Source organism: Silurus meridionalis, chromosome 24 (genome assembly GCF_014805685.1).
Source record: "Silurus meridionalis isolate SWU-2019-XX chromosome 24, ASM1480568v1, whole genome shotgun sequence".
NCBI classification, from domain to species: domain Eukaryota; kingdom Metazoa; phylum Chordata; class Actinopteri; order Siluriformes; family Siluridae; genus Silurus; species Silurus meridionalis.
In genome coordinates this window covers 14,341,509-14,359,775 of record NC_060907.1, presented here as the reverse complement: position 1 = coordinate 14,359,775, position 18,267 = coordinate 14,341,509, and the positions used below count along the sequence as shown (strand labels likewise).

The 18,267-nt window shown below is 35.5% G+C and overlaps 1 protein-coding gene across 4 annotated transcripts in view; it reads right to left on the bottom strand.

Annotated features, from left to right (window-relative positions):
- Window positions 1-3,286: 3,286 nt before the first annotated feature.
- Window positions 3,287-18,267, bottom strand: part of pspc1 (paraspeckle component 1) — a 38,764-nt gene continuing 23,783 nt past the window's right edge. For 2 of the 4 annotated variants that reach the window (XR_006924140.1, XR_006924141.1), the window contains 2 exons: window positions 3,713-3,877; window positions 3,287-3,565 (listed from right to left, as the gene is read on the bottom strand). Coding sequence is in view for 2 of the 4 variants with exons in the window: in XM_046837486.1 (XP_046693442.1) it covers window positions 16,872-17,081 (210 nt within the window). In the remaining 2 variants the exon portion in view is untranslated. Of the gene's footprint in view, window positions 3,566-3,649; window positions 3,878-15,982; window positions 17,082-18,267 lie in introns of those variants that run through there. The other 2 variants (XM_046837487.1, XM_046837486.1) reach the window with 2 other exon arrangements.

Below are 18,267 nucleotides of genomic sequence, written 5' to 3'. Positions count from 1 at the left end.
GTTTTTATGAAATTGGTGGATAGACGAGCAACGAGAAGAAAAACTCTTACGTTCAGGGTAGCAAAGCATCAACACTTCCCACTATACTGGCCCAATAGTTTAATATATTAAAAAGAAAAGGTCTTATACTTCAGCCATAATATCAGACACATCAGTTTGTTGCCTTCATATTTGGTGTGAAATTATAATGTGAAGGGGAAGAGACATTAACCTCACACTATAAAATATTTCCCTGTTGAGATTCATTGCATCAGATTCCAACTTATTCTTAATAACATTTATATATATAACTTATATTTGTGCCTATTGTTATTCTCAAAATGTGAGCTTTTTTCCATTCTGACCAGTCCCAAAAAAAAAGTTCATAGCCAAGCAATAATAGGCCATAAACATAACAGGGTTTGTGTGATCTTATTGTTCCAAGCTGCCTATTATGCTATTCGGCTTCACTGGATACCTGCCCTGATTCACAAACTGCAGATTAACATTTCAGTACAAAAAGATGCCAAGCGATTAAAAGGTTCAAGTCTTTACAACAGGACTTGGCATAGATTGGCATAATCAGTACTAAGCAAAAGGATGAACTCTAGAACCAGCTGCATGGCCAATAGCCACAGTTGGTTATATTATTGAATAAATAAAAGATATTTTCAATGACACATGCTGTGAAATAAATTCTGCCAATACTAATGCTTACCTGCAAAAATAAATATCTTAATTACTAAATAATTCCTTTCATTGCACAGTAGAGACAAAGCAGAATGAAAGCATAAATTTAAGTGCTGTGTTTGCACAGTTTGAGTTTGTAATCAGATCTATCTTGTTCACTTGCATCTGGAAGGAGCGCACAAAAAGGCTTTCCAGAGAGCAAATTAAGCAGTACAGAACAGAAACACATTCTTTGGCAAGCATCTACAATTGGAATTATGCACTGTGGTCAAAACAAATGTGACTATACTAAGGAAATTTTCACTTGCTACCATGTGTACCATGCAGCAAGTAAGAGAAAATACCTGTAATGTATATTTATACAAACTTTATTAAATGTGTAGAACCAAACGTCAAAACAATAAAGCCAAACTTTTTCTAATTTGGGTTTCAAAACTTCACCGCCTGAAGCATCTTCAAAATTCGAATAGGTCATCACGACCCACTTACTTTATTTGTTACACGTTCTAAATTTCTGATCCCAATAATGAAAGAGAAATTGGAAAAGCATAGATATTATAAGGACTGAACACCACACTCACACTGACCTCAATTCCACTTTGAAGGATAAAAAGTATATGGGAAACTAAATGCCTAGTGGCGAGAAAAGTGGGTATTATTAATCTGACAAGTTTAACATAATCAATAGTTATTACACACTATATTCCCAAAAATATGTGGACATCTTAGAGCCCTCTCTTGTATAGGTCAAATATTGAAGCACACCATTAGCTACAAACTCTTTGTTTGTTGTACAGTCAAAGTTGTAAAGTGGCACACAATTGTACAGGGTGTCTTTGAATGCAGTAGCATAAAATTGTCCCTTCACTTAAAATAGAGGAACCAAACCTGTTCCAGCACTACAATTCCCCTGTGCACAAAGCAAACTTCATGCAGATATGCTTTGCATTGGTTGGAGTGGAAGATCTCAGCTATAGAGCACTGACCTCAACACTATTGAACACCTTTGGGATGAACTGGAGCACAGACTGCATCCTAGGCCTCTTCACTTCACCTACATCAGTACCTGACTTTAACACCCTTGTGAATGAACACAAATCTCTGAAATCTAGTGGAACATCTTCCCAGAGGAGTGGAGGAAACTATAAGAGCAAATTGGGACTAAATGCGGAATGAGATGCTCAAAAAAGCACATAATATACCTCTGACCAGGTGTCCGCAAACTTTTGCTAGGATAGTGTATGAAGTATAATATAGGAGCTACACAAACACAAGTTTCGTCTAAACAATTAAGTTAATGTCTAGTTTGTTTTAGTTCTTACTAAAAGGTCAAGCAGGTTTCAGTAGGAAAAAAATAAATCAACCCACCGCTATTAAAGTATCATTAGAGTGCTTCTGCTATACATAGACTTAACAGCTCATTTGCATTGGATGGGTCTAATCCAAACCTCAATAACTCAAACCTTACAGTAAACTACAAATACAGTGAACCTGGACCCTGTGCGTTCTATTAGTGGAGACAAAAAATAAAAATAACTAATAATGTATTACATATTTAATAATGACCTTCGAATAGCTCATAAAATAAATATGTACTGAACGGGTCAAAAAATATATCCTTTTTTTTTATCTCTTGCAGTTTTCTGGCTGCAAACATTTTGAGAATCCCAGCTCTAAAGGGTTCTTTTATGTTTTTTTTTTTTCTGGGTTTCACTTTCGGAAAGTTTCGACACTTTCAGAGAGATAGAAGTGCATGATAGATAGAATCATCTGAATTAACACTCCCTCAAAAGGCCTGAGTGACTGTAGGACTGTAGGAAATCCCCATAAGGCAGTGCAGACATATTTTATCTGTGTTAAATCAATTTCAAGTATGATTAATGTTATTTACGACATATAAAGAACAAATTAGCTTGCGATCGCTGTTCGTCATTCTGTGTACATGAACATATTGATTTCCGTAAGTGGTACATCTTTTGAACCGTTACTTAGCCTATTGTCTTATTACATAACTGCTCTAAAAAATTCATGTGTCTGTAGAACATCTTTAATCTGAAACAGTCTCTAATGTGCAATGTGATGTCTTACTGATTAATAGACTTCAATTCATAAGTAGCTATGAACTTCCAGTGCTTCTAAAGTTGTGCGGATTCTCATTGGTGATAAATGACTACAATATTTATTTTGAAAACCGATAAATAATTAGCTTGCACAACTCGAGCTCCATTTGCCTGAGTGACAATTTGGAGAAACACCTTTGTACTTACTTAAAGAATTCTAAACAAGGGCTTGAGTGCCTGAAGATGCTGTACAAATGTTATTGTTTCCACATAGCATATGTCAGGAGCTTTGAACAAATTTCTGAGGCACTTCTACATTTACATTCAAACTGGCAAGTCGTTTGACAGTCTACACATCTGTCCATATTCAGTTTCTAATTTCCACATCCTGATGACCCAGAGAGAGAGAGAGAGAGAGAGAGAGAGAGAGAGAGAGAGAGAGAGAGGATCAGCATTTCATCTTCTCTTTATACTTCTTTTCGAAAGAATCATGTGACCAGTTACTTCAGTTCATTGACAAATAGAGCATGAGAGTAGAAAGGACACAACACTTTTGATTTGATTGCCAGTTCCTTTTTATTTGCCTAAAGACCTGTTTGTTGTACAGACAAATACAATTAATACATTTTCTTTAAATGTGCAAAAAATGGTGAAGGTTAGTTTCAGTCAATGCTTTTATTCTCTCAAGAAAAAAAAAAAAAAAAAGACATACTAATACACGCGCACACGTCAATGTCAGTTTAGCGTTTCTTTTTTCTACTTCTATGGCACCACCTAGTGGAAATCAAGTTAGTTACAGCCAATTCTGCATATTGTGTTACTGGGCTCTGAAACAGCTATGCAAAAAAAAAAAAAATTAATAAATATAAATATATATATATATATATATATATATATATATATATATATATATATATATATATATATATATATATTTCCAGAACAGTAATATATATTGTGATAATAAGTGGAATATTACTTACCTTGTGGTTTCTTTTTTCTGAACTGTTCAGTCATTAGACATTTGTACTTATTAGAGAAAGAAAAAAAGGATAGATAGATCAAGAGACACTGAAAAGTGGAAGAGAGCAAGAGAGGTGTATAATAATGGCTGCATATTGTTTCACTTTGTAAGCATCTTCAGTGGTCTGAGGAAAAAGAAAACAAAAATAATTAGTTTAAACTAGAAAATCTATTACTAGACATTGTACTATACACTGATCAGGCATAACAATGTCATGGTTACATTATGACATGGTGAAGTGAATAACACTGATTCTCTCTTCATAATGGAACCTGTTAGTGGGTGGGATTTATCAGACAGTAAATGAACATTAGTTCTCAAAGTTGACGTGTTAGAAGCAGGAAAAATGGGCGAGTGTAAGGATTTGAGCGAGTTTGACAAGGGCCAAATTGTGATGTCTAGACGACTGGGTCGGAGCGTCTCAAAAACTGCAGCTCTTGTGGTGTTTCTTGTGGTGTCTGCAGTGGTCAGTATTTATTAAAAGTGGTCCAAGGAAGGAACAGTAGTAAACCGGCGACAGTGTCATGGGCGGCCAAGGCTCGTGGAGAGCGAAGGCTGGCCTGTGTAGTCCGATTCAACAATCGAGCTACTGTAGCTCAAATTTTTAAATTGCTGAAGAAGTTAATGGTTGATGGGTGAGGACTATTTTGGCATCAAAAGGGTGGCGGTCCTAATGTTATGCCTGCTCGGTGTATATTAAACAAGACATTAAAAATATACTATAAATGAACACAACTATGTATAAAATAAACCCCCCAAACGTGCAATAAATATTTTAAGCTCAAAGAACCATACATTTTCACACTATGGATTTTTTTTTCATCTCCAAATAAAAAAAATCACTGCTTTTCTTTTTAATGCATGTAATAAATAATAAAGTCTAGCAAGATTTATTGTGGGAAATTTATACAGAGATCATGAACCATTACCAAAATATTTTGAACTCATCTGTATTCTTAGTTTTTGCAGGTGAATTTTCCTCTGTACAAGTTTTGAAGCAGTTCAAATCCTGAGGTGGTCACTTAAGAAAAGTGTGTGTTGATGTAGGATTATGTTCAGCTCCTCATCTTGTTAAAGCCTAAACAAAAGTCTAAACAGTGTGGCATATTCTTGCACTTGTAACTTGTAATCCTTCTGAACAGCATTCTATGAATGTGGTGTTTGTAGATTTTGAAAATTCTCCTTAACCCACATCATAATGAACGGCAGTAATTTGACATTTTATTAACGCAAGTTATATATATATATAAAACAACATCAACAACAACAACAACAACATAAAACGGTGAAATGAAAAATGATCCTGTGATGTCAATTTTGTCACATATTCCACACTACACTAGCGCTATATTAAAAAGGTTGTTCTAATAAAACATTTCTGGTAGAACAAAACAGTTTCTCCTATTGATTTAGTTGTTTTTATACAAATATGTCTATAAAGGGTCCAGTACCTAGATCTCCTGGAGACCACTGTACATTCAAGCATTTATTATATGCCATAAAAATGTACAGTGCCGGGAATGTGGAGAAATGTGTGTGTAGGGCGAAACAATTATGCTTCAGTGATAAAATTGAATTGATGGGCTCAGAAACACCCCAAGTAATAACTGTCTGTGAATACAGTTGACTTTTGTTATCCACAAATGCCACAAAAACAATCCAGAAGATTATAAACATAAAACGGGGCATTTCTTCAGTTTTAACATTTGATATGTTTTCTATGTTTTACTGAGCACAAAATATAGATGTATGAGATTTACAAATCGATGCATTCTGTTTTTACATGTTCCCAACTTTTTTTTAGAATTGGGGTTGTACATTAAAAACCGATTGCGTACACATATAACCTAATTACACCTAAAAAGGTAAGGTCTTGGGGTAGTTCTCCACTTTCTGCTCATTCCTCCTGAAAGAATTGATATAATTATACTATAAATATTTGGCTTTCCTTACTCAGTCACACTTTTAAGTTTAGTTTAGGATTCACGTGAGGGCTTTTCAACAGCTACTAAAACAACATGTCGTATGATCCTAAAGAGGAAACTGGATTGTCGAGCTTTTTTCCCCCCCGAGTTGGATTTTCACATAGCATCAATGGCGAAACACAACTTATGGTGTCCTTTTACAACACCCTTTTTTTGCATGTAATTAATTCCTAATAATGACAAATGACCAATCAGAAGCTTCTAAATGTCATTGCATTAGATTACAGTACCTAGAATCCATCAAACTGTTTCATGAGAGACAGTCAGCATGGTTTATGTAAAATATTTGGAATTTAGATTATGGTAAATTGTACAAGATGTAGTTGTGCTCTACTAATTTGTTTGGGTAAAACAAGTTGTTTTTAAAAGTGCATATATTGATTACAGGAGTACTATCTACTTTATTTTTTTGGTTACTTCACAAATCAATTTAAAGAGAATGTAAACAGAGAATGAAGAAAGTCTGTGATAACATTTATTTTGCGTTATTAGCTGCATTAAGAAAATAATTAGCATAAAAGCTGATTCAGCTGCAACAAACAAACCATTCAGACACAGCCAACATAAACATATATTTGGCTGAACAGAAAAGTACATGATTATATCGAGGGGGAGGGATAAAATCCCAACTTGGTGTTACCACAGGGTTTTAGTAAGGAATCAACTTAATTCCACAAGCTGATTTGAATAAGATTTTAACTATCCAATAGCACATTACTGAAAATGCGGCCATATTGGATTAGATTTTGGTATTTGGCTAGCTGACTGATTATTTTATAGTTTCTGCATGTGTCATGGCATTCAAATGAAGAACTTTTAGAAATAAAGAAGGCAAGGCTTTATTTTAGATTTAGATTTGAGAATAATTCATTCATTGCATTTTACATTTTATGAATTAAGAATACATGCAGTATTTTGTCTTGACTGGGGTAAATATTATTTCCAGAGCTCCATACAACATTTCTTCAGCAGGTTCCTGACACATCACCCAGAACTGTAACAATAGTAGCCCTCTGGTTAATTCATTAATCTAAACCTGCTGTAGAGTTTTAAATGTGTGCACAGTAAATCTTACTGTAATCCTAAAGTGTACATTTCTGCAAGTTGTCACTTCTGCTATTGTGCCATATGCTTTACAAGTCATTCTGTGTAGTGTGAATTGGTGGAGCAGCAATGAAGCACATAGTAGCTTAAATCTTACCTTGTTTGTATTACCAATACAACACCAATAAAAAACAACATAGTTGTTGACTCACTTTTATATATTCAGCCTCAGTATTGGGACAACCTGCTTATTTATTTATTTATTCGAGATCATGGGATTTTACAACACAATGAACTAAAGTGTTTACACAGTTAATTCTATAACAAGGATATATTAAGCTACAGCCCCTATGAGAATGTTCTGACCAGACGGAAAGACTATGGTTACTTAATCACTCTTTACAACCGTGATGAGCAGAAAAGAAAGCAAAAAAACAGAAGTTGATAGAAGTGACTGAAATACTCAAACTACCCCCATCTGCCACCAACAATCACGTTACAGTCCGCAACATCAAGATCGCATTTCTTTTTACTTTGATGATTGGATGATTTGGATATGCTCTTGAACTTTATCTGCATAATTTTTTTGCACTATGCTGCTGATATACGATTAGAAAATTTTAAAATTGCATAAATAAACAGGGTTGCAAGTGAAAGATTGAATGTATTCATATGTCTATTTGAGAAGGACAGATCTTTCATCCACAGCATTGTTTTAAAGTTTTGAATTCTCCCAGCAACCCATGAGCTAAGACTCCTCTGTCTACAAGTATCATACAATATAGTCCTGCTCACGGCAATGTTTATGTTTATTCCCTGTGTTCCATTGGTAATAAATTTAGCCATAAACAAGTAGTGAGTTACTAGTAGGCAAAAGACAAGAAGCTGGGAAAATATGCTCTTCCAGGAAATAGTAATAATTATATTTGGAAAACTTCTCATGAAACACTATTACACTAAAAAAGAAAGAAAAAAAGAATGTAGACACAAACAGTGCATTTCTTATACAAGAAATTGAAGTATAGGAAATAAATATTCCACATAATGTACCAGGAGGAAAAAAGAAAAAAAACATTAGCTTTCAGAAGTTTTTTTTTTAATATATAAATATATATTTTTAGAGATATAGACAGATCTCTTTATTCATCTCACAGGAAATTTTCAATCACACGTTTTTTTTAATTTATTTTTATAACAGCATGTCCAGTAGCTGGGTCAGAACGCAGGGTCAGCCATGGCACAGCACCCCTATGGAGCAGTTAAGGGTAAGTGCCTTACAAGGGCCTTACAAAAGGGCCTAGATGAAGCAGCTTGGAGATGCTGAGGCTTGATCCCACAAATGTATTTGTTTAAAATTTCCAGGTTTATTAAAAGTTGCACCAAAGAGTGTTTAGAAGCTGCGCAAAAACAGTGCATCATGTTATAAACGTTTTCCAGTCAAAAACCCAGTGTATGTATTTGTACGACTATAAAGCATCATCCATACCATGTGTTACTCTCATCACTCTACATTTATTTGTGGTGTTTTATCAACTGTTCAATGAGCTCTGTTCACGGTAACGCTGGATACTGATTATTCGGTACGTTCTGTAGAGTAATCTTCGTATTTATAGATTTTTGTAGGTCATTTAAATATGGTCAAAACACACAAAATAGACCACTAAAGACATTTTGTTATATCGGCTCCTTATGCAGCGTAATCGGTGCAAATCCCAAAATAAAATAAAGAATAAAATGTTGCTTTGATTAAATAATATTTATATATTTTTATTTCGTTCTTCTACTGTAGAAATATCAAAGTAAATTAATAGCAGAAAGGATCAATTTTAGTCAAACCAGCAAAGTCAAAAACGGTATAATTCATTGAAATAATTTTATATTTTAATACAGTAGTCCCTGAAATGCATTTAACATTTTTTATATTATTTTTAAGGACATATCCAGTAGCTGCGTCACTGTGTTTATTGACTCAGTTTTTTGTTGCCTGTACACATGCACATTATGTAGTTTTTAAATGGTGTTCATTAATATTGCTTCATTCAACACCTTTGTCTTGGGGGAACTTGTTCCACATTGTACTATACTATACAGGCCTGACCAGACAATAAAAGCCGACTTGACGTTAAACTAAAGCTTACCTTTATGATGTGCACACATCCCAACGAGAAATTAACCAAAAGAAGAAAACTTTTTAGTGCAAAGGAAATGGCGATTTCACAATATTCCTATAGGTGTTTACTGAGTTTGGTCTTTTAAAAAGACCACAGGGCAGGATAGATGACTAAAATGAACACACTGGAAGTTCATCTGGAAGTCCCAGATGCCCAAAATTAGCTCGTGGTATTGTGAATGAAAGAGTCTTGCTTGACTTAGTTTTAAATCCACATTCCCCCCCTGTAAAGGTCCTTTGTTGGGTTGAGAGCTTTGAGTCATTATTCTGCTGCGTTACTTAGTAAACTGGATGCATTTCTCTGCAAAGGAGCAGAAAGAATGTTTCTGAAGACTTCAATTAATTCTGCATTTATACAATAGTATTATAAAAGGAATGAAGTTTGTGAACCTGCTCCAGACAACAGCAATGCCAGGCCAGAACACTACAAGCACATGTGTGTTAGATTGTGAGCAGATCCTTTCTTTTCTTAAAATTAGATCATAAAATTAGCGGATGAATTTAAAAAATAAATGAAAACTGACCTTTGTGTTTGTATGTATAATTATTAGAAGGTGAACATTCCTTTATCAAATTAAAAAGATCAACACCCTCATGATCAGCTATGCAAACCTACCATCACTAATGAAAACAAAAAACCTATTCACTATAAAATTTATTGATTCCATACATATAAATTCTGGTATTGTTTGGTCCATGGTTTTATATTATATATATATATATATATATATATATATATATATACATACATACATACATACATATATATGTATATATATACATATACATACAGTACAGACCAAAAGTTTGGACACACCTTCTCATTAAAAGAGTTTTCTTTATTGTATTGACTATGAAAATTGTAGATTCACACTGAAGGCATCAAGGGCTATTTGACCAAGAAGGAGAGTGATGGGGTGCTGCACCAGATGACCTGACCTCCACAGTCACCGGACCTGAACCCAATCGAGATGGTTTAGGGGTGAGCTGGACCGCAGAGTGAAGGCAAAAGGGCCAACAAGTGCCAAGCATCTCTCGGGGAACTCCTTCAAGACTGTTGGAAGACCATTTCAGGTGACTACCTCTTGAAGCTCATCAAGAGAATGCCAAGAGTGTGCAAAGCAGTAATCAAAGCAAAAGGTGGCTACTTTGAAGAACCTAGAATATGACCTTTTCAGTTGTTTCACACTTTTTTGTTATGTATATAATTCCATATATAATTCCACATGTGTTAATTCATAGTTTTGATGCCTTCAGTGTGAATCTACAATTTTCATAGTCATGAAAATAAAGAAAACTCTTTGAATGAGAAGGTGTGTCCAAACTTTTGGTCTGTACTGTATATATATATATATATATATATATATATATATATATATATATATATATATATATATAGTCTTGTCTGTTTTGTCTCGTATAGTCTAAGCTGAATGTATAGTTTTATTTATGTCTGTACTTTTGAGAGTCACTAACAGCTGAAACCAAATTGTGTGTGTCAACACACTTGGCTAATAAACCTGATTCTGAGATATATACACACACACACACACACACACACACTTATTCACCTACTCACAATTCATTAAAATAATCACGTAAACCATGAAACAAACACTACTGGAATGCCTCCTTTTATACATATGGAAACAAATTTTGTAGTAATAGTTTTTTTTCATTACTGATAACGGTAGGCTTTGCAGGAGGGGTCAAAACTGTCTGAGGAAAAATTGATGCTTACTAGCTATTGTTGTTAAATATAGACAATATGCCCTAAAGTTGATGGACATCGGACCATCTTACCCATTAAAGCCTTTCCGAAAACGTTGCTTAAAGTTGGAAGGATGCATATTCCCAGCATGTCCATGACAATATGGATTGTAAAGGTTGGAGATGAAAATCTCTATTACAAAGAGCCCTCACCTTGTACTTTTTTCTACCACTGAATTCAAAACACTGTTGGTAAATTCACCTGCTTGGTCTTAAGCTTATTTCCTTTATTTATTTATTAATTTTTTTAAGAAAGAACAAGGATGTACACATTTGATTAAGCCAACAAAATTAACATGCAGACCACAATCTTCTTCATAGAAAAAAATCTGGCCTGTGGAGTAACATGAAATGTGTATCTTATAGGAAAACTGCATGAGACCAGTTGACATGCAAAAAGGATTGGGAGCTACTTTAGGCTATAGATCTGCTCTGGAACAGTTCTGACAGACCCTTCTTCTTCAAAGGGAGGGGTTTATGCAGAATTCCTTCCATTGGACAAAACATTTAATAGCATTCCTATTCTTGTGCCTGAATATGTGTGTAGCTGATTCCACTTTGCCCAGGTTATTTTGTTCAGTCCAGAGCTAAGGTACAAAAACTGCAATAGGTACATGTGATGGATAATTGATTTTCGTTCTGAAGATTTGTCATGTAAGGAGTTCTGCCTTCTGCTAACATTCTCAGAAAATTGTCCATGGCATTATTAAGAGCATAGCAGCCTAAAAAGCAAAAGGAAAAATAACTTTCAAGGCAGACAATACAATGATGACCATTGGGTGAATACCTTTGACATTGGCAAAGCGAATAAAGAGATACCAGATTTTAGAATATTCCAGATCTTTATGCAATATCACTGTATGTCACATTTCATTCACACTACAAAAAAAATTATCAAATGAAATAAACAGACTCAAAATAATTTTTTATATTAAATAAGCATAGCTGTTTTAAAATATTATTATGTAAGATTCCAAGTTACAATTCCAAGATAGCAGCCCTATTAGCACTCCTGTTTTTTTTTCCCCCTCAAGCATTTTAATTTCATGGTGAAATGCTCAGAATAAACCAGGGGCCTGCAAACATTCTGACCAAAAGAGCATTTTAGGCCACTTTTACACCAAATATAATTTGCCTGGAGCCACAAGACATATTTGACCTATGAATATAACACAATTTGTTGTTTTTAAGAAGACGTAAGGTAGTTGCACAGTTGTACACTAGGTGGCACTAGTGTGCTCTATTGCATTTGGTTGTAAGCAATGTATACCTTTTTGTCCCTGGCAAGAGTGTTGCATGGCAATGGGAGAGTGGCATCACGAAATGGATGCTCTAGTATTTTAATGCACAATTCTTTCATATATTCTCCTTCTGTGAACGGCTTTTCTCATCTTCTGAGTTGCTGCAAAACCATCAGCTGTTGTTGAGTTTGCCGACTTTATCCACTGTATGAGGTCTAATTTGCTCTGCTCAGCTTTGTGTTGCAGTTCTAAAATGTTAGGTCATCTCCAGTTAGGTCCATCTCAGCAAATGCTGTGTGCTTCATTTGTAAATATCGTTTGAAATTCAAATTCTTTTTTGTTGTTTGCCATTTTCTTTACCACAGTAAAAGCGAATAAATATGATAGCACAAAAAAAACCCTCTGTCTTCATCAGAGATTTTTCTTTTTTTTTAATATCCATAGTATTATCCATATTTAGCTTAGAAAAACAGGGATGTGGACCTCAATATCTGCTACTCAGGGGTCAAGGCACAAGAAGTAGACAGTAAGAGATGTATGGTTTGATTGACAAATATTAAAACTCGTATCTGTTACCTCAAATGCCAAGATAAGGGTTGTTCGCTTTGAAACACTGTTCACTGTGTAAATAAAATAAATAAATACATTTTTTTTTTTATTTGTCATTTTGTCATGGTTGCAGAGTCACAGTAGGGGGGTTGGCGACAGGTTGGCGACTCCTGGTATAGAAATACAATTGAGACGATGCATATTTTATGCTGCTTTTAACAAAACAAATGATAGCAGTAAGATTTCCAGTGTGTATGTCCAGCATTGATTTTCTTTGTATTTTCATGATTCAACTACCAACAAGAAAATGTCTGAAAATATATATTACTGAGTCCCCCCAACCACAATAAATAAATAAAATGACCTTTATTTGCATGGTTTAACCAAGAATGCAAATCAAGGATTTGATTACACAGTTAAAAGAAGAGCAAAAAATGTAATTATTATAGGGATAGTACAGAGAATAGCAGAGACTTTTGAAAAGTAAATGGTACAAAAACACATGCACTGGTGAAGAGAGATGTAGAGAAGCTTTGTTCTGAAGTCACCATTCATATGCATCCTGGGAAATTGGATAGGTACATGTTTGAAGTAACACTAAAAGAATAGTACAAGTTTAAACCCACAATAAGCAGCCATCCAATGGCTTCTTCTTGCGTGATTGGTTCTCAAAATGTGAACCAAGGGCAATATGTAAAAGCTCAACTGTTATGTACCCTTTATGTAAATCTACCAAAAAAAACAAAAAAACAAAAAAACGCTACCCAACATGCCTAGTGCCACCCATATACAGTGAGGAAAATAAATATTTGAACACCCTGCTATTTTGCAAGTTCTCCCACTTAGAAATCATGGAGGGGTCTGAAATTGTCATCGTAGGTACATGTCCACTGTGAGAGACATAATCTAAAAAATAAAAAAATCCAGAAATCACAATGTATGATTTTTTTAACTATTTATTTGTATGATACAGCTGCAAATAAGTATTTGAACACCTGAGAAAGTCAATGTTAATATTTTGTACAGTAGCCTTTGTTTGCAATTACAGAGGTCAAAGCGTTTCCTGTAGTTTTCACCAGGTTTGCACACACTGCAGGAGGGATTTTGGCCCACTCCTCCACACAGATCTTCTCTAGATCAGTCAGGTTTCTGGCCTGTCGCTGAGAAAAACAGAATTTGAGCTCCCTCCAAAGATTCTCTATTGGGTTTAGGTCTGGAGACTGGCTAGGCCATGCCAGAACCTTGATATGCTTCTTACAGAGCCACTCCTTGGTTATCCTGGCTGTGTGCTTCGGATCATTGTCATGTTGGAAGACCCAGCCTCGACCAATCTTCAATGCTCTAACTGAGGGAAGGGGGTTGTTCCCCAAAATCTCGCAATACATGGCCCCGGTCATCCTCTCCTTAATACAGTGCAGTCGCCCTGTCACATGTGCAGAAAAACACCCCCAAAGCATTATGCTACCACCCCCATGCTTCACAGTAGGGATGGTGTTCTTGGGATGGTACTCATCATTCTTCTTCCTCCAAACACGTTTAGTGGAATTATGACCCAAAAGTTCTATTTTGGTCTCATCTGACCACATGGCTTTCTCCCATGACTCCTCTGGATCATCCAAATGGTCACTGGCAAACTTAAGACGTGCCTGGACATGTGCTGGTTTAAGCAGGGGAACCTTCCGTGCCATGCATGATTTCAAACCATGAGGTCTTAGTGTATTACCAACAGTAACCTTGGAAACGGTGGTCCCAGCTCTTTTCAGGTCATTGACCAGCTCCTCCCGTGTAGTTCTGGGCTGATTTCTCACCTTCCTTAGGATCATTGAGACCCCACGAGGTGAGATCTTGCATGGAGCCCCAGTCCAAGGGAGATTGACAGTCATGTTTAGCTTCTTCCATTTTCTAATGATTGCTCCAACAGTGGACCTTGTTTCACCAAGCTGCTTGGCAATTTCCCTGTAGCCCTTTCCAGCCTTGTGGAGGTGTACAATTTTGTCTCTAGTGTCTTTGGACAGCTCTTTGGTCTTGTCCATGTTAGTAGTTGGATTCTTACTGATTGTATGGGGTGGACAGGTGTCTTTATGCAGCTAACGACCTCAAACAGGTGCATCTAATTTAGGATAATAAATGTAGTGGAGGTGGACATTTTAAAGGCAGACTAACAGGTCTTTGAGGGTCAGAATTCTAGCTGATAGACAGGTGTTCAAATACTTATTTGCAGCTGTATCATACAAATAATTAGTTTAAAAATCATATATTGTGATTTCTGGATTTTTTTATTTTTAGATTATGTCTCTCACAGTGGACATGCACCTACGATGACAATTTCAGACCCCTCCATGATTTCTAAGTGTTAGAACTTGCAAAATAGCAGGGTGTTCAAATACTTATTTTCCTCACTGTAAGCCTGCGGGAGGCAGTGCTATGATCTGCAATAATTAGGTCAGCTGACTACCTAAATATAGTGAATGACCACATTTTTCCATCAATTTATTTCTTGACTGATGGCATGGGCATATTTCAAGATGACGACAGATTCCTCGGGCTTAAATTGTGAAAAAGTGTTGAAGGGAGCACGAGACATCATTTCGCACATGGATTGGCCACCAATCTCTTGTATGAAAACTGAACATATTTGTCCGACTTTCTCATCATCATTACAAGATCTTGGCAAAAATGTAGCTCTGGACGGACAATAAAAGTTGTGACATTGACCAAGATCAAAGAAAAAAGGTGGTCCAACGGAACATGAGTGTTTGTGAATGTTTTTTTTTGGTGCGCGCACACACACACACACACACACACACACACACACACACACACACACACACACACACACACACACACACACACACACAAGCTCTAAACATGGCCCAAGTGATTAGGAACCTATTTTGAATTTACACGATCTGTACATGTCAAAAGATCACACCATATAGAGATAAAACAATTCCAGTTGTAAATAAGTAAATTGATTAAATTTTTTTTAAAAGGATATAAAAAATAAATAAATAAAAAAACGATGAAAGAAGGGAAAATTCAGTGAACAGTCTTCCATGCAAGATGGTTTTTTTTTCTTCATTTGTTACAGAAAAGATCTCAACTGGAGCTTTTTCACTTAACCAAGAAAGGAAACCAAATTCAGTATGGGTCCTTTTGTTATATCACAGCCTCGTAGTGGTCATGGCATAAAGGATTATATGCAATTTGCTGAGCCGAACCTAGCAGAAAAGCGTGACGCATAACCAAATGATGACATTAGACACTCATTTTAAACGTGAGTTTTTTTGACACACAACTGATCGCTGAACACATGCACATCATGCACAATGAGGACACTGAAATAATGGGCTTTTTTTCAATTACTAACTTTTTTAAGTTTTTTTTATTTAAGATTTGCCATTTGAGGAAGGTGAAAGGAGGAAAAAAAAATAAAATAAAAAAAATCACACCCCGGCATTTTCATAATATTCGCTAAAACAAAAATGGCTGCTAAATGGCATGCACATTCTACATGACATACACTACTATTACTATCCATTCTACATGTAGTAGTCTAAAAAACAATCACTGTAAATCAGATGTTGTACAAAGAGGATGTCCCAAGCAACATGCTCTTTCCCAACAACTAAAGTAAAACATTTATCTAATAGCATGAAAGTTAAAGATGTTATAGGCAACAGATTCTTAGAACCTCATGATTGGAAAAGGGCACGTTCCTGTTTAAAGCATGCTGTATACAAGACGCTCAATAATTCATGTATAGGTGATGTTGCTTTGCTTCCACAGAAAAGTAACAATAGCTCAAATGAACTTTTTGCAAACTCAGATTCTCATTTTGTTCCATTTCTTGATCTCACCTTATCGTATATTTTACCACTTGCCTTGTGCACATACAGAAGCCAGAAACCCTCAAAAGAGGTTCCAACATGTCTTGTCAAATAAAAGGTTCTGAGTAGGCAAAAAAAACAAACAAACTGCATATCAAATAATAAAGTTCCATATAATCAGGTAAACCGTAAAATATAGCCATAATTGACCTATACATTAGCTTAGCAAAGGCATTTATTCAAGCAAATTTATTCAGACACTTCCCTCAGAAACTCTATTTGACAAGAATCGGACTTTACTATGGTATATGCACAGTTAAGGCAATGTCAGTCTCAAAACAGTGTTGTTTTCATTTCCATGATCAAAACTAGTTTATGCTATGCCTCAAAGACTCGAGACAAAAGTCAACACGAATGGTTGTCTAAGAGCAGCACCACTGAGAAGAACATTAAATGAATATTCAGAAACAAGAGGTTAGATGTTCTGGGTCAAAGATTAAAATTCACTATTACGAAAGAAAACAAAAGCCTAGTATCTACGGCGCTTGCTGTTGGGCCCGTCAAAGTTTCCCCCAACAGGACTTCCTCGCCCAAATCCACCTGGACCACCCATTGGAGGCACAGGTCCTGCACCACCAATCACAGGTGACTGTTGTTGCTGGGGGGATTCAACACCTGGTCGAATACCCATTGAAGAACCCATCTGAGCAGGCGCTCCCTGAGAAAATCTTTCATTACGCTACAGTATGACAGTAGAGGAAAGGACATGAATGGTTTTATGTGAAAGAAAATCCATTAAGAATCGGCCAGTTTTGTCGTCAAGTCCAGAAATTACCAGAAAAATGTATGTGAATGTTTTGAATGTCACAACGTAGAATTCCCCCAGTTGATGAAAAGCAGCCCCGTCCAGGTTCCAACAAAAAAGAGACAAATACAAATTAGTGTGCATAGAAATGAAGAATGTATGAGACAAAACTGCAGATATGCTTCGAAGAGGTAAAATGATCATATAATAAATACTAATACAAAGTGAAAAGGTCAATAACATGCCAGAAAAATCAACAAAGCAAAATAACTTTACTATGAACATTGTAACTACACAAAACCTCCCCCCAAAAAACTTTGAATAAATTGAGGTGGATTCAGTAGAACTTTTCTGGAATGTTGGATGACCATTGGATATGAAAGTCGATATATAATAAACAACTGCAATAGAATAACAACAAAAACCTATGCTAATTCAAGAATTTATGTAGTAATTCTATTATGTAGATATGTTGCAAACCATTAAAACAAATCAACTTTGAATGTAGAAGTAAGTCATATTTTACAAGTGTGTGTCTCAGAGCAAGAGAAAGAATTCATGAAGAGTGACTAAATTCTAGGTCCTATTGACATAAAACTAGAAGGTCATGGCTCATGCCATGTGTCGATTGCATGTCCAAGTTTGTGCAATAATTATAATAATAAAATGTGTTAGAGAAATTCGAGAAATAGTGGCAAGTGAAAATAGGCAGTGCAATAGTAAAGTAATAATAATCCAAATATGGTCTGTGACTTTCCTATTTGTTGGTGTTTTGCACTTATACAGACTTTGAATGAAACAATATTTTGATGTATTCAAAATTGGCAATTTTAGGAAAATGTAACAGTATGCAAATATGTCAATTTCATTTAACTGATGAATAGCATATACCGTAATTTCCGGACTATTAAGCGCACCCAAATATAGGTCTACATTGAAACTAATGAACTTTACACAGGCTTTAATGAAAGACAGTGCCTGTTACACAGCTTGTATCTAAACAGTAGCCTAGCAAGAAAGTCATTGTTCACTGTCTTCCTCATTCCTTTCACAACAATTTCTCTCGGGAGTTTTTCTTTTGGCATCGTCGTGCGTTTAAAAATCACCATCGGTGAAGCTT